This window comes from Pezoporus occidentalis, unplaced genomic scaffold, assembly GCF_034315485.1.
Source record: "Pezoporus occidentalis ecotype Australia unplaced genomic scaffold, CSIRO_AGI_Poc_V1 ctg157, whole genome shotgun sequence".
Lineage (NCBI taxonomy): Eukaryota > Metazoa > Chordata > Aves > Psittaciformes > Psittacidae > Pezoporus > Pezoporus occidentalis.
In genome coordinates, this window is record NW_026913393.1 from 1,172,882 (window position 1) to 1,194,965 (window position 22,084).

General features: G+C 42.4%; 1 protein-coding gene across 4 annotated transcripts in view; it reads left to right on the forward strand.

Moving 5' to 3' along the window:
- The first annotated feature begins 637 nt into the window (after window positions 1-637).
- PIAS2 (protein inhibitor of activated STAT 2) overlaps window positions 638-22,084 on the forward strand; it is a 32,713-nt gene continuing 11,266 nt past the window's right edge. For 2 of the 4 annotated variants that reach the window (XM_062611773.1, XM_062611774.1), the window contains exons 1-6: window positions 639-771; window positions 12,359-12,824; window positions 15,538-15,622; window positions 16,241-16,291; window positions 16,412-16,502; window positions 20,724-20,858. In XM_062611773.1, coding sequence (XP_062467757.1) covers window positions 748-771; window positions 12,359-12,824; window positions 15,538-15,622; window positions 16,241-16,291; window positions 16,412-16,502; window positions 20,724-20,858 — 852 coding nt within the window. In that variant the 5' untranslated portion in view covers window positions 639-747. Of the gene's footprint in view, window positions 772-12,358; window positions 12,825-15,537; window positions 15,623-16,240; window positions 16,292-16,411; window positions 16,503-20,723; window positions 20,859-22,084 lie in introns of all 4 variants that reach the window. The other 2 variants (XM_062611776.1, XM_062611772.1) reach the window with 2 other exon arrangements.

The window sequence follows — 22,084 nt, forward strand, 5'->3', positions numbered from 1 at the left end:
GTGACTAGATAATGATCTCTCGCTGCTTTTGAAAATAATATTCTCAGCTGCACCTCAATGTTTATTTTTCTGTAAATGTCTCAACATTTCCCTTACAGCAGGAAACCCATTATCCAAGTTCTGAAGCTTACAGCCAGTGACATTTTCGCTTCATTTTTTATTAATAAAACGTGTCACATCACCGTTATAATGCAAATTATGAGAACGTTCTTGATGAAATGGATAAAGCTAAGAAAGCTATAAAACCGCAGCAAGTTTGACCTTTCCATTTCACGCAATGCAGTAGCGAGGCTATATTATTTGTTTTTCCTTCTTTATTTTTAAATGAATATAATAATAATGTTTAACGGCTGAGTACGTCCTCCTCGCTGTTACCCATGACGGGAGGGAGCGCGGCAGCCCTGAAGGGGCGCAGGCCCGCTCGCCTTCACACCCCGCCGGGGTCCGCTGCATACCTGAGCCGCCGCTTCACCTCAGCCCCGCGGGGTCCGAGCGGCCCGGCTCGGTACGCGGTGTGTGTGCACGTACAGAAAACGGCGGGTTTTACCTCACGATCCCTCTCCCCCGACCCCCTCCAGGGCCGCCCCGCCGCTCGGAGGCACGGAGCCCCCTCCGTGTCCCACCCCTTTCCCGCTTCTCGCCGGAGCCGCCCTCCGCCGTCACGTGCCGGGGGCGCGCACCGGGTGCACGATGGTGGCGGCGGGGCCCGGCGACGGCGGCGGCAGCAGCAGCAGCAGCGGGTAGAAAATGGCGGATTTCGAGGAGCTGCGGGTGAGGAGGGGGAAAGGCGGCGGTGGCGGCGGCGCGGGTTGAGGTCTTACCACCCCCGGTCCCTCGGCCTTTGCTCATCCCTGGGTGCGTGCCTGAGGAGGAGCGGTGAGCCCAGCCGGAAAACACCGGGGCCCTTCCCCGGGGGGGAACCGCTGTCTGAGGAAACCCTCCCTTGCACTGCGCGCACCCCTCTGGGGGACCCCGGCCAGGCCGCTCTCCGTTCCCTCCATGTGGTGTCGGTGCCGTTCTGCCCCCCCCATCCCGCTCCCGACATCTTAAAAGCTGTTCCATGCGGCCCAACCGCCCGGGAAGCCGGGCCCTGATCCGGTACTGGGGCTCGCATGGCGACGGGCCGGGCTCTCGCGGCCTCAGGAGGGCGCAGCGGGGCGAACCGAAGGGAGAATGCTGAATAATTACCGGATCCTTGAGCATGCTAATGATTACTGAGTTTTTTAAAATTCATTAACCGCTTTCTAACCGTGAGAGCTGCGCCTGTGAAGCGTAAAATCTTGTATTCCTTTTCCAGACCTGTTTTATCTGCAGTTCAATGGCTTTATATTTCAGTCGTGGACTTTTATGTAGTAGCTTTTTCCCTGTGTGTGTGTGTGTGGTGGCCTTTCGTATTTTAAGATGTGTACACAAAGAGCTGACTGCATCGTTTCTGCCTTTCCTCGTGTTTCGTGAGCAATCTGTGATTATCTTTGTTCAGAAGGAGCAGGTTGTCCTTCTGCAGCACCCACACCTGCAGAAGTGCTGCCGAGGGGATGCTGCATGCACACTGAACACACCCCCCTGCCCCGAGCTGGACTTCCCTACAGAAGGAATAAAAGTCAGCTAAATAGAAACCGCTGTGAGCGAGGCTTCAGTGCACAGGGAGGTCTTATGGCTGAGTTGACTGTAGTCTGGCCAACAGTGGGAAATACACAATTGCCAGAGAATCGCTTACACTTAAGCCTTGTTCCAGCACTTGCACTGCTTGGGTTGAAGTGTCTGTAATGTAGCTTGGGAGCTTGGTTATAAAAATCTCATAGAAAGAATTGAGTTTCTTTATTTGATTAGTTCTCTAACTCAGTTTTAAGGAGGGTTGGCTTATTTTATCTTAAACTTTTTTTAAAAAACTTTTTTATGTTTGTACATCTTCTTGTTTAGTGTTCTCACTCATTTTCAGCTATGTTTCAAGGTCTCTCAAAGGGTTTTAGTTATGTAGGTGGCTAAAATCCTGGTGTAAGCTTTGTGGCAGGGATAACTCTTCTTGATGTGGCTCCTCTTCTCCAGGCTTGAGCTAGAGCAGTGACCCACATTTTCCAGGTGCTGTGATCACTTATCTAGATAGTACTGGTAGTACTATCTAGAGTACTGAGTACTGATAGTACTGGTGGACTCTGGTTGAGGATTGGGTACCTAAAATACCTTTGAAATTATATATACACCTGAGTTGCTTGCTAGAAGTAACAGAGAAAGTATGGAGGGAAAAGAGGATTTCAGGCCAACTACAGGAGTGCCCTTTCATCACTCAAAACCCCCCCCAGGTATTAGTAGTTAAAGATACTGGATAAGTGTCTCTTGGTGTTCCTGTTCATCTTACTTGTGAACTAGGGTGCCTGTGAAATGAATGTTAGCCTGGAGCCCCTCTAAGCTTCAACATCTAGCTGATAATAATTCATGGTCCATTTTGGGAAAGTTCTAGATGTTTTTGGAAGAGAATATAGTAGACTGCCTCATGTCTTCAAGGTCTTTACTGCCTTTATTTTTTCTTTTTAAGGACGAATGTGTCTGTTTGAATACCAGGGACTTGGTCTGCAGATTTAAGGGCTTGGGTGGTTTTTTTTTTTGTTGTGTTTTTTGGTTTGTTTTTTTTTTTTTTCCATAGCACTAATTATTTCTGCTTTTGGCCAAAGAAGAGACACTCTTCCCTCCCCCACCAATAGATTTCATTAATTGACCTTTTGAAATGATTTAAACTGCTGCTTTATAGGTTAAGGTACGGGACATTTTTATGGCAGTATTGTTTGCTGCTCTATTGTTGATTGTAACTTCCTTTCGTATGCGAGTTTTACCTGCCTTGTAAAAAGCCACTGGGGCAATTCAAACAGTTGAATTTATTTTAGTATATTGTTAAGGACTGAAGGCAGGAGGTGAGAGTTGTCTCTTAAATCCTGTTTATGAGGGAAACTTGTAGGGGCAGCATTTTTCTGCTCTCAGGACAAGGGATTGTTTTAGTACTTGTTAGAATATTGCTATAGTCTGGGTCTTCAGAGTAAAAGTTCTGGGGAACTGTGACTAAAAGTTTATTACTGAGAGACTGCAGTGAAAGAAACGAGACTCAAAGGAACCTGCTGTTACATTGTGCCTTTTGACAATCTTAAGTTTTCTTAAAGGATTCGGAAGCAGCTGTAACCACAGTCACCGCTTCTCACGCTATTGCTGAAAATGTCTATTATAAGGTTTACCCCTCCAGACCTTCAGATTAACTGCTGATTAATTAGTAATGCTTATTGAATTCTGTAGCTTACTGGTTTCTGGAATATTAGTGAGTAGCTGAGAAGCTTTGGTGAGCACAACTGTAGCTTTCTTGTATTTTTAAGGTACAGTTACCAGACCTTCTGTTCACAGCTGTGTTCTTAAACGTGGCTCTTAACTTTATCCATAATTTGCACTCATGGGCAGCCCAGTGGATGTCAAAGGGGTTACATGGGCATAGGCAGACATGGAACAGAAGTCAGCAGTATGGTGTGGAGGCCAGATTTGGCATGTGAACACAAATTTTGAACAGAATTGGCCCAGGAGAGGGGAACTACAGCTCCTTGTGAGAGCCATCTGTGAGACAACAATTCCAGCTCCAAGCAAATTCTGATCAAGATTTGGCTTGAAGCTACAGTTTGCATCACAGCAAAATACTGCTGTTAAGAAGATAGGTTGTATTTATTGCTTGGAGAGAAAGACGGTTTCTTGGGTCCTCTAAGTTTCTGCTGACATCCTGACTCTAATTTGGAAACAAATAATATGTTATCCTTGAAACATTGCAGATCCCTAGTTTAGAAGATAAGAGCTTCAGTCTAATAGTTTGTGTTTAGTTGGGTTTTGAAGTAATGTGTTAGTTTCATCTTTATGGACAAAAAGAAAATCTCTTTATACGCAAACAAATACGCTTGTGTGTCCTGCTTTCAGCTGTAATAGTTAATTTTCCTAGTAGCTGATGCAGTGGTGTGGTTTGGCTTTAGCCTGAAAATAATGCTGATAATGCAAGGATGTTTTAATTGTTGCTCAGTAGCACTTACTCTGATAAAGGACTTTCCAGCGTTGAATGCTCTGCCAGTGAGGAGGGGCACCAGAAGCCAGGAGGAAGCAGAGACACGACCCCTGACCCAAACTAGCCAAAGGGGTATTCCATACCACAGCATGTCACACCCAGTGTATTGGTCTCAAAGTGGCATTATGTCATATCTTGCTTGCAGTATGCATTTGTTTTGCTGTTTATTGCCGTTGGGGCTTGGGCTAAGGTATTTTGTTGCACTTTAAAATAGTGGTTTGTTCCCAGCATTGCCACCACCTCTATACTTTATGAGCTATCTAATGGGAACTATTAATAATCATACCTCTTCCTTTTTCTCATCAAGGAGATACTCCCCCCATCTCCCCCACTAGGATATTTAGAGCAGTGTTTAGAAGTTTGAAAACTTTTGAATGTTCTTGGGATGCTGAAACCAGCCTGGCCCTATTGCTAGGTGTTGATATGTTGTTGAATATGGTTCATATCTTGCCTTGGGCTAAAAGCTACATGTGGCAGCTCCAACCTGCATGAAAAGCACTGTGGCTCAAAGGAGAAAAAAGACCAGAACTCTATTGACAAGGAATTTAGCTACTTCAACCCCTGCAACACACTATAGCTACTTAGCTCCCAGTACCAAAGGTGTATTCCGTACCATGGCATGTCGTGCCCAGTATGTGAACTGGGAGCAGTTACCCAGAAGGGCAGATTGCTGCTCTGATCGATCTGGGTATCAGTCAGCCTGTGCTGAGCAGTTGCATTGTGTATCACTTGCGTTCATAGCTTTCATTTCTTTTCCCACTGCTCCCTCTTGTCATTACTGTTTTTTTTTTTTCTGTTATAACTGTATTTTACTTTGTTATTAAACTGTTCTAATCTCAGCCTGTTGACTTCACATTCTTTTGATTCTCTTCCCCTGTGTGGGGAGGGAAAGGGGGAGAGTAAGTGAGAGGCTATGTGGTGCTGGGTTTAAACAACAACAGTGCCAAATCTAATTTCTGTGACCCTGGCAGTCAGTTTCAGGGCCACTGTGCGAAGAAAACATCAGTGAGAAGAGATGGATGTGTGCTCATATTTCCTGTGCAAAAGGGGAGATTATACAGAATTTACTGGAAATCAGGGTTTATATATGGTGAAAAGAAGTCCTACTTATAATTTTTGCTCTTGCACAGCCAGTACTGAAGTCATGAGATTCAAATGTGAAGAGCTATATGGTTTGAATGCCATATTAAAATACAGAAATTGAAATTTCCTTCTTGTGTGTATTGGATCTTTTCATACAAGACTTGGTAGCTTTCTGCTCCTCTTGCTTTGTTTTTCCAGTCTGAAAAGACAGTATTTGCCCGTTTACCAGGTGAAGCAGTGCTTAGTGCTAAATTGGTAAACAATAAATCAGTTTTGTGTCCTTTTCAAATTTCATTGCCAGACCCTCTATTGTATTCTATTTTAGCTGTGTTAATAACATTGTATTGCATATGCATTTCATTTGATGTAAAAATCAAATATCTTTTGTTGGTTTGAGGCGAACTTAAAAATGGATAGAATAGATACCTAGTTTCTGTTGGTGATGTAGTGATATAGTTGCAGTTAATGTTGCATGTATTAAATAAGATATCCTGTGATAAAATACTGTTAATAACCTATGAAAAGATATTGTTATTTTGTATCTATACATAGTTCTCCTGCTCCTCCTAGAATGCACAGTCACTTTTTCAGACCAGTGAGGCTGCAGTGAGTGGTACCTTAAAGTTTGTTGTATCTAGAATAATTAAAAATTAATGATTTTGCTGAGACACAATGATGGGGTGAGGAAGGAGTTAATGTAGCTTATTGTACTTAAAAAAATGAGTCTGCAGTGGAATGGGTCAGGCTTTGTTTGGAGTGTCTAATGTGAAATGAATATAAACATTTGATTTAGGATTTCCCTGTTACATTAAGTACATGCAGCTTGAAAAATTAATGGTTAATTCAGGAGCCAGGCTAGAGGTAGTTCAAAGAAAAATCCCTACAATACTGAGGACCACCTCAAGACAGAAGTTGTTCTTTCTTACTGCTATTAGACATCTCTAGCCCACTGTAAATAAGCATGTATGTAAATCTATTGCAAAAGATGTCACAAATACAGTTCTCTGCTGAGTGTCCACAAAAGGTCTGAAAGCCAGGACTGAGGATTTGTGGGGTTGGACCTTTTTGTGTTCTTTCGATACAGCCTTCATACTCTGCAGAAAACGTCTGGAAGTTGCTGGGGCTGAAGCAGAGCTCTTAGGGGAGACTGATGAGAACTCTTGAATTGCTTCTGCTGGTTCAAGTATAGGGTTCAGTACGTGAGCAGTTGCTGTTTCCCTAGAAGCAACAGTTGTTGTTTACTGTAGACATGTCAAGAATTTAACAGACACTCTTGGTTACCTGTCATTCATATATGTAAGTACAGTGGCTGTTTCAGGTAGTTTTGCAGGGGGAGTGTGGAGAATCATGTATCTCTTGAGAGAGACCTTTGTTCTTTTACTGTGCTCTGGAACGTGACTGCCCTTGATTTCGGTGGCATGTCAGTGTTTCCTGGACTCCTTAATATCACCCCTGAGAAATGAATGCCATTCTACATAAACCTATGGCTTAATACTTTAGAGCAATATTTCTGCTTATGAATCATGCCTGCTATACTTTAGCAGTAAGAAACAAACAAAAAAAAAACCCTGTGAAAATTCTTATGACCTTCAAGTACGAATTTGAGGGGAAAAAATGTTTCTGGAATATGGAAGAATTATCTATTTTTATTTCCTTCCTTAAAGTTCTGTGAAACTACTCTTTGTGTTCACGGAGGAACATTAAAAATGAAATGGCTCTGGTCTTCTGTATTAAAGCTGTGTTAAAAAAGCTTTTTATTGGGCTGCACAGCTGTAAAGAACTTCTCAAGAGAAAATTGATGGCTTTTACATGACACAACTTGAGTGTCTAATCTTAATTCAGTGGTGTGAAAAGCATGCTAATAGCTAGGCTGCAGTCTTTTACAACACTGCTGGAACTCCCAAAAGAAAGTAACTTGGTAGCGTTTGTTTGAAGTATTATCTGTCTTTCACCATGATCAGAAATGCTCTTAAACATATGCTATGTCTCCATGAAAGAGTGTTGATCGTAACAAATGCCCACTTTGATGCATCTGTAAATGGAGTAATAAGCTAAAATGTGTAAAGAATCATAGGATGGTTTGGGTTGGAAGGGACCTTTAAACTCATCCAGTTCCAATCTGTTGCCACAGGCAGGGGCAGCTACCACTAGACCAGGTTGCTCCAAGTCCTGTCCAGCCTGGCCTTGAACACTGCCAAGGACAGGGCAGCCACAGCTTCTCTGGGCACCCTGTGCCATCACTTCATCACCCTTGCAGGCGAGAACTTCCTCCTAAGAGCTCATCTCCGTCTCCCCTCTGGCAGGTTAAAGCCATTCCCCTTGTCCTGTCCCTACAGGCCCTTGTCCAAAGCCCCTCTCCAGGTTTCTTGTAGCCCCTTTAGGCACTGGAGCTGCTCTCAGGTCTCCCCTTCAGGAGCCTTCTCTTCTCCAGGCTGACCCAGCCCAGCTCTCTCAGCCCGTCTGTAGAGCAGAGCTGCTCCAGCCCTTGCAGGATCTCCATGGCCTGCTGCTCATGTTCTGGGGTGCAGCCCAGCACACAGAGGGGTTCTGGGCTCAAGTGCATGTGGCCGAGTCATTGGGAGCTCATCAGCCAAACCCCCAGACTCTTTCTCAGGGCTGCACCATGTGGTCTCCCTCTGCTTGTGTTTGTGCTTGGAATTCCTCTGGCCCATATGCAGGACCTTGCATTTATCCTTGTTGAACTCCATGAGGTTCATATGGTCTCACCTCTCCAGCCTGTCCAGGTCCCTCTGGATCCCACCTCTTCCCTCCAACCAGTCAATAGCACCGTACAGCTCAGTGTCAACAGCAAATGTGCTGAGGGTGCACTTGATCCCACTGTTCATGTTGCTGACAAAGATGTTAAACAGTGCTGGTCTCAACACCAACCCATGAGGAACATCACTTGTCACTGGTCTCCACTTGAGCATCAAGCCCTTGACTACCTTACCCTCTGAGTGGCCCGTCCATCAAATTGGAGTTTCTCTCCAATTTAGAGGCAAGGAAATAAATGGAGTCCAGGTAGATGGTGTTAGTTGCTCTTACTTTGTCCACAAATGCCATAACCCTTTCATAGAAGGCCACCAAATTGGTCATGTGTGATTCGTAGGTCAGATTAGCTGTGTTTTCATGCATGTGGTGGTTGCCTTAAAGGGAATATACTGTCAGCTTCAGGAGAAAATGCTGCAGAAGCTGTTGTTTAGTAACTTCAGTAAAACTCACTCTTGTAAGACTTCTTCCAAAAGCATGTATAAGATTTTTGCACTGATGGACAAAACTGTGGTTTTTTTTATGCTCTTACATATCTTATACTTATTTTATAGAAGATAAGTATACCTATATAAGATACTTATATCTTCTATACTCTTATATCCTTTTTTATACTCTTCATTTTTAATGAAGGTGTTAATTGAAAATCTTGCTGACTCTGGTATTGAAGCCAGCCTGTATCTTCTAATAAAATAAAATCCATCTTCTAATGAAATGCTAATTTGTGGGGTTTCAGCATAAAATGTTAGCTGTTTCAAGGCATGATTGACTGCACATTTCACCTTGATTAACTTGCAGGAATGCACAGAAGGTAGCAGGCAGGGTAAGAGGCAGTATTTTGCAGTACATGCTATTTCCTTAATCTCAGTGTAAAGGATTATTTTATTCATATGCATTCTGATTATGGAATCCAGAATCATGCTTACTGCCTGCCTCTGAAATAAAGGGGGTGATGTTGCTATCAAGCTTATGCTGTCAAAGCAGGTAACATGAACTTCTCAGTAAATTCTTGAATTTCAGGATTGTCTTTTAACACAATTTCTTATGTGGCATGACTATAAAGCTGTTAAAGTACTTTAAGCTATTTTTTTATGAATACTGAAACACTTAATTTTCTTCACCCTGTTTGACTGTGAAACTAAGGAAAATTGGCAGGGGATTGCCAGGTGGAAAGTAGCCTTCTCCAGCAGCTTGCAAACTGAATTGAGTTCAGTTTCTCTCTCCTCTTTTCTTGTATTGTGCTGTTGAGAGAAGCTGCTGAGATGAAATTAAGGTGACATCTGCTGTTGGCCTGTTCTTGAGGTGAACCACTCAACACCTCATGAGATGCTGCTTTCACTGATAATTGCATCTGTGGTGCATTTATACATAAGGGGGAATACCAGACTGCTGGGATAGCTCCCTGATAGCTACCTGATAGAAGCATCAGTGTTCCCAGACTGGCTGTCTAGAAATGTTGAAATAGGATAAACCTCATCCCATCAGCAATAAGGAAAGGGTGCGTGTCTTAAGAGTACTGACATAGTATTTTAGATGGTGGTCTTGATTTGCATGAGTAATGTGGCCCTTGAGAAGGCTGCTTGCTCCTGCTGTCTGGTAATGGCACAAGAAATTCTGGACAGGCTGGATAGATGGGCTGTGGGTGATCGTAGGAGGTTAAACAAGGCAAAGTGTCGGGTCTTGCACCTGAGCCACAACAACCCCATGCAGCGCTCCAGGCTTGGAGAAGAGTGGCTGGAAAGCTGCTCATGGAAAAGGACCTGGGGGTGCTGATTGACAGAGCTGAACATGAGCAGCTTGTGTCCAGGCAGCCAAGAATGCCAGCAGCATCCTGGCCTGTAGCAGCAATAGTGTGGCCTCAGGGCCAGGGCAGTAGTCATCCTCCCTGTACTGGGCACTGGTGAGGCTGTACCTGAAATCCTGTTCAGTGCTGGGCTACAAGAGAGACATTGATGTGCTAGAGCGAGTCCAGAGAAGGCCAGTGGACCTGGTGCAGGCCTGGAGCACAAGTGTGATGGGGAGTGGCTGAGGGACCTGGAGTGATTTAGTCTGGAGAAGAGAAGGCTCGGGGGAGACCTTATTGCTCTCTACATTTGAGACAAGGAGGCTGTGTTTCCGAATCAACAGCTACCAGAAAGGAGGTTGTAGCGATATGGAGTCAGTATCTTCTCCCCAGTAGCAAGTGATAGGACAAGATGTAGTGGCCTTGAGCTGCACCAGGGGAGGTTTAGACAAGGTATCAGGAGAAATCCTTTCCTGACAGGGTTTTGAAGCCCTGGAACAGGCTGTGCAGGACAGCAGAGGAGTGTATCATCCTTGGTGGTATTTAAAACTGTGTAGGTGAAGCCGTTAATGGTATGGCTTAGTGGAGTCCTTGGTAGTGCTGGGCAACGGTTGGACTTGATCTTATAGATCTTTTCCAACATCAGTGATTATATGATTTGAAGTTCATTTTTCATCTGGCTCAATTCTCTGATCTGTCTTTCTGTAAAATCAGTTAGAATCATAGAATAGTTAGGGTTGGAAAGGACCTTAAGATCAAGTTCCAACCCCCCTGCTGTGGGCAGGGACACCTCACACTAAACCATGCCACCCACGGCTCTGTCCACCCTGGCCTTGAACACTGCCAGGGATGGAGCATTCACAACTTCCTTGGGCAACCCATTCCAGTGCCTCACCACCCTTGGAGTAAAGATCTTCATCCTTATCCAATCTGAACTTCCCCTGTTTAAGTTTTAACCCTTTGCCCCTTGTCCTATCACTACAGTCCCTAGGGAAGAGTCCCTCCTCAGCATCCTTGTAGACCCCTTTCAGATACTGGTAGGCTGCTGTGAGGTCTCCATGCAGCCTTCTCCAGGCTGAACAGCCCCAACTTCCTCAGCCTGTCTTCATACAGGAGGTGCTCCAGTCCCCTGATCATCCTCATGGCCTCCTCTGGACTTGTTCCAACAGTTCCATGTCCTTTTTATGTTGAGGACACCAGAACTGCACACAATGCTCCAAGTGAAGTCTCAGGAGAGCAGAGTAGAGGGGCAGGATCACTTCTCTCAACATTAAGGAGAAAAAAGGGAGCAAGCAGCTAAGGGCACAGGGGGAGTTCTGAGTTTTTGGTGTCTGACTGCGTGGTTGTGTTACAACTTCAGCTGACATCCCATTTATGTTGGAATACATGGCTGTAAACATTGCAGTAGTATAGTAAGGGTTAGGGAAGGTAAACGCTAAACATTGCACTGTGAGATGTATTCCTTCTGAAATCAGCGCCCAAAGCTTTAAATATTTTGCATTGGACTACAGCTTAAAAATTAACAATGCACTCCTGAGCTGTTTGTAAAAGTATCTTTTATCATGCCAGATGTCTGCTAATGCCTGCCTTCTCTGTTAAGGTCTTAATATGCCAGTCCTTGAATGTGGAGCTGGTACAGTACAGCAGTATAGATTAAGGTTGGATGTTCCTTAATCTTTAAAACGTCATCTCCTGGTTATAGTGGAAATGTCACACAGAAATAAGAAGGTAGATGGCTTAGAAGAATTCTGGATAATGTTACACCTCTGAAGAGAGCCGTCTCACAAAAATGTGAGATCATGTGCCTGTACCAAATTACTTGTTTGTAGTAATGGGGGTAGAAAATCACCTCCTTCTCTGAGTTTGCTTTTTAATTTATTTTGTTTTTAAATGAGAATATTTCTGTTTATCAACTTTATAGATCAATCCTCAGTCTTCCACAACAAACTCTGATAAAGTAAATAGTATTGTTTTATTTTGAAGAGATCTTTGTGTTCCACAATACCAGAATGTGGTATGAAAAGGACAAGAAGCTTACTGTGACTTTCTGGAAGAATTAATTATGTTGGTTAAACAGTTTTTTAATGTGATATGTACCTCTTAAAAACTGTCCACCTTGTTTTTGCCATCCTTTCAGGAATGAGAACTGATGTGCCTGTCTCTGTTCGAGCATGTGTTCAACACACTGCCCAAAATAAAAAATTAACTAGGCAGTACTTAAACACTTCCTTGTTTCTTAAAATGTGGAAAAGTGGTGATAATGCTGATAATTTTGGTTTTTCTTTATTTAACGGAGTGAAATATTTTGTGTTAGAGCTTGTATTTCTTGCCTGTGAATTTAAAGTAGCACTGCCTGGGTTGCATTAAGGTTTTGTTGCTCTTGCTTGAGAATGGAGACAATTAGAAGTCTTTGAAATACAACAAAATGTAATTTAATAAAACTAAACTCAACTTTCAGCCTGGAAACTTTATTTCTGTGTTTTAAACTAACTGTATTTTTGTTCTGGGAGATGGTGTAGGATAGTACCTGAGATAACAAGTGTGAAACTAGAATGATGGAAGCTCAGGTGCTTCACTGTGGTCCTCAAAGTGTTCTGCTCAGGGTACCGTTTGTTCACTTGTGCTTATTTCTCTTTTTATAGAATATGGTATCAAGTTTTCGTGTTTCTGAACTACAAGTATTGTTGGGGTTTGCTGGACGTAATAAAAGTGGGCGGAAACATGACCTCCTGATGAGAGCACTGCACTTACTGAGGAGCGGCTGCAGCCCAGCAGTTCAGATAAAAATCGAAGAACTCTACAGACGTAGGTACCCAAGGACAATTGAAGGTCTTCCGGATTCATCGGCTATAAGTCCTGCTGTTTTCAGTCCGGATAGCAGTCCCTCTGTCGAGCCTGAGCTGGGTGCTGCCGTCATTCACCCGCTCCCTTCTACTTCAGTTGCATCTCAGTCTCCTTCCTCACCTGTCAGTCCTGTGCTCCTCCGAAACACTAAATCCCACATGCAGCGGCCATCCTCTCCGATTCCACCTGTTCATCCCGATGTCCAGCTGAAAACCCTACCTTTTTACGATGTGCTCGATGTGCTCATAAAACCTACAAGTCTGGGTAAGTGTTTGTTGGCTCTGTGTGCTGCTTAATTAATGGAATAGGTCTTGCTTGTGACAGCACTAACTCCAGACTTAAATGGCTTTTGCAGCCGTGGATAAGGGGAAACTCCCTTCTCCTCTTTAGCCTTGCTTTCTCTTCAACACTTGTTCCTGAAAGTGCCAAGCTATGCTTCAGAAAATAGTGTGCTCTTTTTTAAATACTAGATGATTAAAGATCTTTGTGTTTTTGAATATTAAGTAATAGAGGAGGATAGTTTAGTTAGAAGGTACCTACAGTGGTCATCTAACTGGCTGAGCAAAAGTTAAAAAGTTAAGAGCACTGTTCAAATGCCTCTTAAACACTGACATGCTTGCAGCATTGACTGTCTCTCTAGGAAGCCTGTTCCAGTGTTTGACCACCCTCTCAGTAAAGATGCTTTGTAGTGTCTAGCCTGAACCTCCACTTTTGCCTGAAAGATCTGGACATTAAGTTTCTGCCTGGTACAAGCGAGGAATAACTGTCAGGGCCAAATGAAAAGGATTTCAGTAATTACTACTAATTAACAAATTGCAATAACATAATGAGAACAAGTTCAGTGGTTTATTAATGTAGTATCTGCACATACTGCATGCACATTATATGCAGATCACTGTGACAGTTCTGCAGGTTCTGGTGTGTGGCACTGAAATAGTGCAGCGAAGTTTAGTACCTTGCTCATATTAGCACAGGCTGGAAGTTCCTCAGCCTACAGGTTGTTGCTGTACTGTGTGCGAAAAGGCAGAGTGGACCTTTGTCTTCTGAATAAACAGGAGTCTCAGTTTAGCTTTCTTAAATACTTCACTCAAGCATAATTCTTTAGAATTATGTTTTGTCTTGAAATTCAACCTTTCTTACATTCCATGGTTGCCTACCTATTTAGTAATGTAGTTTAGAAACACTTCAGCGTTTTGTAAGCTGTCTTCATTCTTTTAAACATTTTAGTTTCTTATCTGATAGTCTTTTAGCTGTGATTTGTACCTCAGTGAGGTATACTCTGATCATTGGTCACCCCCCAGTACCTAAGCAGCAAACATTACTAACATTACGTACAATGCCTGCTGTCAATTCTGCTTGTGAGTTCTGACACCCTGTTAAGAGTTTGTATTGTACCTGTGTATCGGTACAATCACTGCTTTGGTGTTGGACAGCTCATGCTGCCTCAACCTTTACAGAGATAATGTGTCAGTGTCACAGTGCCCTGGCTAACTTCTGCTTGCGTTCGCTGTGCGCAGTAGCAGAGTATCTGAATTAGCCTCCTGAATTATTCTGTGCTGTGGGACAGCTGCTGGCTTATAATTAACTGGACTGGTTGCCGGCCACGTAGTCACTCCATTCCATATAATGCAGCATATGCCGCACATTATATTTCTGCTGTGTGCTGTGCAGTTATCTTTTGTTTCCTGGTCAGTGATTTGTAGAGGTGGTTAGAAATCTCTCTAACAGCTGTTTTCCTAACTTTGGAAATCATCTGAAAAGAGTAATTTCTGAGAGAAGACTTCCTTGGGAGTATCACCATGTTATAATGTGTCTGCGAATGAAAGTTTCAGAAACCAAATAGGTAGATCAGAGAGCTAGGAGTGTGGTCTGCTTCACTGCGACTCTTTAAAGGGGATGAGTGTAGCTATTCTTTTACACTAACATCAGAACACAAGACCAGGTGTAGGTGTGGGGTTTACTTTTAACCCACACTCAATTCAATAACAGAATATTTCCATGATCTTTCTTGCGTGTGCTCAAGTAATATTTTAAAATAGAAAATGCTGTCTGTGGTGTATGTGTGTGTGTCTGTGCACAATGTTGCTGTTTTGAATTGTTTGAGGAACTTGGTGTGTATTTGCTGCACCTGGGTCCTGTTTCATGTTTGTGTTCCTTTTGTGTGTGTGTTCTGGGCGTAGAGACCTTGTTTTCAAAATGTCACAGTGTACAGGGCAGTCTGGCTCTTCCAAATGTTCCTGGCTTAGTTGTGCTATGCCTGTGTTCATCCTCCTTGCTGGTTACTTTAAACTGTTGGACAAGTCCAATCTGCCTTTATTTCAGGTCAAGATCTCTAACTTCTCAAGTCGGAACAGAGTAGAAAAGTAACATCTGCATCCTGTGGACTCTTAATAATAAAGTATTTCTGCTTCCCATCAATGACAGACAAGTAGGATTCTGATATAAAAGTTGTATTTAGTTAATTTTTTTTATTGCCAAATGTTTCTGAGGGGTAAGTCCCAGACATGAAGTCTAGCTGGCTTCTCTGGCAATAGGGGTTGTGCTCTTCCCCTTCCTCCCCAAAGGCTTTAGCTGTTTCTGAATTGAGTAATTTTCCAGCTGCTCATTTATAAGTTCTGGTGCACATTCTTGTAGTACATAAAAACAAACATCTTCTATGTTTTGTCAGGTATTCAGTGTTACATTTGTTACATGTTTGTTTGAACCTTTCTCCTTTGGGAAAAGGGATTATAATGTGGGTTGCCAAACTGCTTTAGTACTGAAGTGTAATGTGATATTAAGCCACCTGAATATGGTTGAATGAATTATTTGTTCCGTTGCTTTTGTCTTGACAGTTACATGCAGTTTAACCACAATTTGATTGTATTAAATGACTTATGCCTTGTTCCAGAAAAAAAAACTCAATTGCAGATCCTGTTTTAATTAATGACTTTAATCACCATGCTTAAATCTCTCCTGTCTTTTTTGTGTTTTCTAGTACACAGCAGTATTCAGAGGTTCCAAGAGAAGTTTTTCATCTTTGCTTTAACACCTCAGCAGGTCAGAGAGATCTGTCTTTCCAGGTAAGTAAGAGTATGTCATGGTAAGGAGAAAGTGTGGATTTTTGGTCCATTAATGCATCACATAAGCTCAGAGATAAAGTAATAAAGTCAGTATAACTTTGGAGAGGATTGTATGTTCTGTTTTCATCAGGAATTACTGTGCACAGAGTTTATGTGCATCAGGGAGAAATCCTATGCCACTAAAGCGATAGCAATTACTTGGTTCCAAATAATATTGTGAGTGTTTAGAGGGGTGCTAAGCTTTTCTTCCCTGCATGTTTCCTGGCTGCAGGAATGGAACACTGCTTTTATCTTTTATCCTGGGTTTCATGTTGTTGCAAGACCTATGGTGTAAGCCAAGAGAATTCAAAGAGTATTTTGTTCTCTGGCAACATCATATTTCATTGTCACTATAAACTCTTGACAGAGGGTGCTGATCCTGAAGTTCTGCTGAAATTGCAGTAGCTAAACAGAGGTGCTTATAACACATCTGTAACAGATTGCTTATAAGGTCTGTTCACAGCTTAATAAAAGAATAAAAGCAAAGTTTAGTGATGTTGGGGCAGGTGTGCCAGTTCTTTTTGCGTACAACTGGAATGTAAGTTTTGCTGTCTAAATAGGTACTTCTCTTTGTCACAGGGACTTCATGCCAGCGGGCAGGAGAGATTACACAGTCCAAGTTCAGCTAAGGTATTTTTTTCATAGTGCTCCCTTAATTATAATTAGCTAATGTAACAGAAGTCTAGATGTTTGTGTGGGTGTATCAATGTGGTGACACTTGAAAATGATGTTTTCTTTTTTGGGATGTAGGTTTTGTCTAGCAGAGACAAGCTGCCCTCAAGAAGATAATTACCCTAGTAGTTTGTGTATTAAAGTAAATGGGAAGCTGTTTCCATTGCTGGTAAGCTTGTTTGTACGTATTTGTGGCTGCTTTATGACCTGTGGTGTATGTATTTTGCTAAAACAATCAAGCTGTTTATTGTTATCGCACAAATTTCTCAAGTTACTAATGTTAGACATATGCTGTGTGAGATAGACATTACTGTTATTAATCTTGCTACAGCCACTACACAGATTAATTGTGTTTTAGCCACCTACAGCAAACGTCATCTGTTGCAGTTAACACAACAAAATATGTCAAAAAGAAACCAGTGTCTGCATGGGGAGTCCTCATCAGAAGTCTTGACTTGACTGGTAGGAGACCTTGATGATTAGCTTGAGTTCCTCCTTGTTCCGAGGGAATGGTTATCACCCTCTTGAGTACATGTTTCTGTGCTGCTCAGCATCTGTCTGGTTAGAGCGGAATTCATTGTGGGGATGAAGAACAGACACATCTGATGGTTCCTAGTATTTGATGGTACTGGAACAGAGCAGTGTTGATAGTGCTACACTTCAGTGGCATCTGATGTTGTAAAAGTATGTGAGCAGGGTCACCTCAAGGCTTGAATATTCTAGAAAAAGGGAAAAACACTCTCAGCTTTCTTGGAGGATCTCTGAAATGGGTATTTCTCAAAAGAACAGAGAAACTTACATGACTCATTCTGGAAGCTATAGAAAATGGAAAAAGCAGTAGTACAGAGGCTTATTTTTAGCACTGGGTTTTGAAAAATGCTGTATAAAGAAAGGAGGTGTGACAAACTTTTTCCAAATGTTTATCACCTTATTGGTGTCAGATGTGTTGTCCTATATCATGACATATGCAAGCATGACTGCTTTTTTGCCTCTACTCAGCTTAAATGAGACTCTCTAGCTTCTCTTCCCCCTACTTCAGCAATTGCATCACTATTCTTCCATCTGTCTTCAGCGTGTAAAAGGATTTCTTGTCAATGTTTTTGGGTATTTCCTGCAAGTGCCAGTTACGTTCTCTGTGATAAAATTGAGGATTTTCTCCTTCCTTCTTTAGATTCTCTTCCTATAAGCTACCCACCAAGAAGAATTGGGTCTAATGTTATCTTGTGGACATCAATGTCTGCTGATTCTCAGTCTTGCTAAGAAAGTTTACATCCTCTATGCATAACATGTCAGTCATGGCAAAAATAGTTTGTAATCGTGGATTGTTGCTTTGCTTTTGATATAAATCCTGTAAGTTCTTCTTGCACATCGTAAGATGATTCCTTAATCTGTCAGAGAGAAACTTCAGGTGAGAAAGTGAATAAATGACAATTGTCTTAGTAACTTCATTTCCTCTCCTTCACTGTGAGCTGAATGGCAAATGCAGTCTCAGTCTTAGTGCTCCTGCAAGCATTTTTTTTTGTAGATTTGGTCGATGTCTGCATCCCTCTCGTGTTTCCTTTTTGTTGCAGAAAATGTAAGGTAACTTCTTTGCCTCAAAGACCATTATTGTCCAGCTCGGTAGTGTTGGTGTTAGGTAATTAATCAGTGCTGCCAGCCTCAATTGCCAACTTACACAATTCTGAAGTAAGAACTGCTCTGTTAAAACAGTAACTGGTCTGTACTTACATGAGTAAGTACTGTTCCCTGATATAGCATTTCATGCCACTGCAGGTGTCTGCATATTATTCTTTGTCATCTTGTTGGCTGCAATATGTACCAGAAACTTCAGTGAAATGCTGCCAGCACTGCTTCAGGTCATGCCAACCCATGTTAACACGGTGTTTTCCTGTATTCCTACAACTGTCTGCTTCCTCCTTTTTCAGTGTTGGTTCTGATTTTAAAGGAGTAAATGCAGAACCTTACCTGCTGGTGTCTTGGCAAGTAACAAGGATTTTACACATAATGCACTACAGCAGGTGGTTCTCCTGACTTCTTTTGTAGGCAGGACAAAATGTGCAAGTTCAAAAAGGTAAATTGCTTTTCTTCTCAGGTGACTTCCGCAGACCACTGTACATCTCTTTCAAAGGACAGAATCAAATATGTCAGGGCAGGCTGGAAAGGCCAAGTAGGAGAGCAGTTCTGCTTCCTGTTGATCAGTTTTCCTGGTTACAGCAGATTCCACCTGCTTTGACTGATGCTTCTTACAAGAAGCATGGGAGACTTGAAGACCCAGATAATGTTGCCACTTGCTAGCCACTACAACTGGCAGTCTGATTAAGCAGTGCTGGTTGTGATAGGCAGGTAAAGTGCTCTTTACTTAAGTCTTGGAAGACTAGAAAGGGAACGTTTAAAGTGTTTTAGGAGTACAGGATTGAATCTGATCACAGGGTTGTTGCTCTGTGGAAGAGCACATCAAAAGCTTGACTGAAATGAAGCATGTGTGCAGCAGAATCTGTCTCTAAAAAAGAAAAGAAATATAAGAGAACTTGCATCCTTCCTCTCTTGAAAACAAGATGGCCTCATTTGAGGTTGGAGACCAGCAGGTTTATTGTGGCTGGTACAGTATGTGTGGAAATAATCTCCTAAGTATTGCAGGGATGGTGTGTTTATCCACTTGAACTCATTATAAAGTCACCATAGTAAAGAAAGGCCTTCTATAGCAAAACATTTGGGATATATAGTCTATAAATGACTGCAGCTGTTCTGTTTGATTAAAGAAATGGCAAATCAGTCATTCTTTTAAGTCCACATCCATCTGCTCCCTCTGTTCTGCAATAAAGCATACACAGCAAGGTTCCTCATAACTCCTGGTCACTTTTCTTGGGTGAGAACCATTTCAGGGAGGGTCCTTCAGCAATTGCTGTCTATTGCTCTGGCCTCACAGACCTGCTTGTAGAAGCTCCATGTCCCTGTGCTGTCACTGCAAGGAAGAGTCCTGCCTAACATTTGTAAAGGGCAGTGGGGAGGCACAGTCAGGGCTTGGTTGTCAGGTGAGACATGTGGGTTAGTAATAGAGCAGGTTTGGAAACCTAGGAAATTATGACCACTGTCATCCTCCTTGGATTAAAAGCAGTGATCGTTCTTTGGTACACTTGGTTGAGGGAGTGCAGAGGCTGCTTATTTCTGTTTATTTTCAGACCGAGCATCTCTCAGTAACTCGTTTTTTCCAAGCATCAGGCTGTGTGTGTTTCTCTGGGTAAAAGAAATGTATGTGTGTGTGTTTTCTGGCACATCCCTACTAGGAGAGTTTCTTGTATGGAAAAATTTCTCTTGAACTAAATGAGATCTGGCAGTCAGTTCTGTCAGAGACAAAGGGCTGCAATCTTTTGGTGGCATCCTTCTGGTGCGGGATGGGTTGTTGAGGAGTGGACTGCAGGCTGGCTGTGTGAGCTCAGAACAGATTCCCAGATTTCCTGCTGCAGACTGGCTTGTTTCACAGTGACAGATGTAGGGTGAGATGAATAAGCTGTGTGCTTCGTCACAGAGCATGGGTACTTCCTGTCTGTGATATGCTGGAGAGTGTGTGCTTGCCTAGAAGCAAAGGGAACTGACTGGCTCCTGACCCTTGAGGGTCCCTTGCAACCTGGTATTCTATGATTCCATTCTGTGATTTAATTTGCAAACATCATAAAGGAAATAAAACTACAGAGAAGTCATCCAGGTTCTGAAAATCATCATCAAAGCTGAGCAAATAAAATCTAGTTTATTTGGTTCCTGCAGACAACAGCTAAGCCTATTAGCTCTTAGAGCTGATATTCTGTGTAGAGCTCTTCTTCAGGGGCTTTGGTAGAGTACAACCTATCACTACTGAGGCTAGGTGTAGCTGGTGCACATTGAGGAGTGCTCCTCAAAGCACACATTGAGGAGATTTGGAGCTCTTGGAACAAGACTTTGTTTCTTAAATAATTGAAGTATTTACTAGGTGTGAAACACTAAATTAACTCCTCATTACTTGCTATATTTGTCACTAAAGGCTGTGTCCTTGTGTTGTTCTCCTCTTTCAGTGGGGTGAAAAAAAAAAAGGACAGAAAGCATCAACATTACTTTTTACTCTTCTAGTAAACTTACACCTGGCCTTAAATTGCATTCTCTCCCACTTTTTTAGCACGTCCCTAAAACCACTTTAGAACAAAACAATGATTTAAAATTATGGTTGACTTGTGGCATTAAGACTTCAAAGGCTAGGATTTCTCAGAGTAAGTGTTGAATTTGGACTCCAGCCTGGAGAGCCTCTAGGTTTACTTGCTTCCCATAGATCTGTTTAAAACTAACAAGCCTGCTTCATCAGGTTTCAGAGTACAGTGGGAAAACTTGGTAACTCTTATTGTCTGTCCTGTTCTTTCCACAGGGATATGCTCCACCACCAAAAAACGGGATTGAACAGAAGCGACCTGGACGTCCCTTGAACATAACATCTCTAGTTAGGCTCTCATCAGCTGTGCCGAACCAGATTTCCATTTCCTGGGCTTCTGAAATTGGGAAGGTAAACTGTATGTTCTGTAGGATGTGGGAAGTTGTCTAAATAACCTCATTTAATAATAACCTGAGAAGGAAAACTCAGTATTGCTGGCCAGGTGTACACCAGCAAGTGTTTAGTATTAGGTGGCTGAACTTAGTGTCAGGGAAGATTTGCTCTAGAAGTATAGTAGTTTACAGTAACATATATAAGATTCACATACACATGGCAATGACCTCCTTATGGAATACACATTAGAAAGCCAGCTGTTAGGGGCTGCCTGAAATGTGTGTCAAAACTACCTGAAGCTACTTGTGGCGTGAGCAGTACAAAACAGTTCAGACATGACAAAATAACAAAAGGAAAACCTGCTTTCCTCCTTGTAGCCTCACAGTGTAAAAAATGGCTTTGAGCAACTTTGTCTAAGCAATTGGAACTGGAGGAGCTTTGAGGTCCTTTCCAACCCAGACCAGTCTGGGATTCTGTATTCTAAGGCATGTTTCACAATATCTGTCCATTAAAAAGCCAGAGAAAGAAGGCTTTTTAAACTGCGGATGTGCCAAGGCCATGAGAGTGGAAGCATGCATTTGCTTTTGAGGGTTTTGTATTTTCTAACCAAGTAATAAGTAGTTTCACTGAAGCAATTTTTATTTCATAGGAAGAACTGCTCAATGGATGTTTCCATCTCTGTTCTTCTGAGATTCCTTTTTTTTTTTTGTACATGAAAATGGTTTCTTTCTGAGTCAGTTTAAAATTGAACTTGCAAATATACCAAAAAAGGGGTGGAATTTACAGGCAGGCAGGGTTTCCTGGGGAGGTGCCAAGCTGTTTCTGGGCTTGATGGGTTTCAGACATGCTTTGTTGGACCCTACTTGTGCAGGTGTGTGTTTCTAAAGAAGGATGTTTGAGCAGTATGTTCCTTAAGAAATGACCATACATCATGTGTGTTCTTTCCAATGAAGAGTATTCTGGAAGTTTGGGTGACCTGAGGGAGAAGTGACTCAATGTGGGGAGGGATGCAGAGTTGGAGGGGAAGAAATGAAAATTGAAGCTTCTTCATAGAGTTCTAAACTTCATGGAAAGCTGCAGTGAGGGGAAGCATGCTAGACTTGAGGTAGCAGGAGATAAAGGCGATGGTGACTGAAACATACCTGTTGCTTCCTAGTGCCTGCAGTCATTAGTCATAATTGAAAAGGGATTAGCCTTCAAAACGACTGTGTGTCTGTTTAGAAATCCTCCTGTGGATTTAGTAA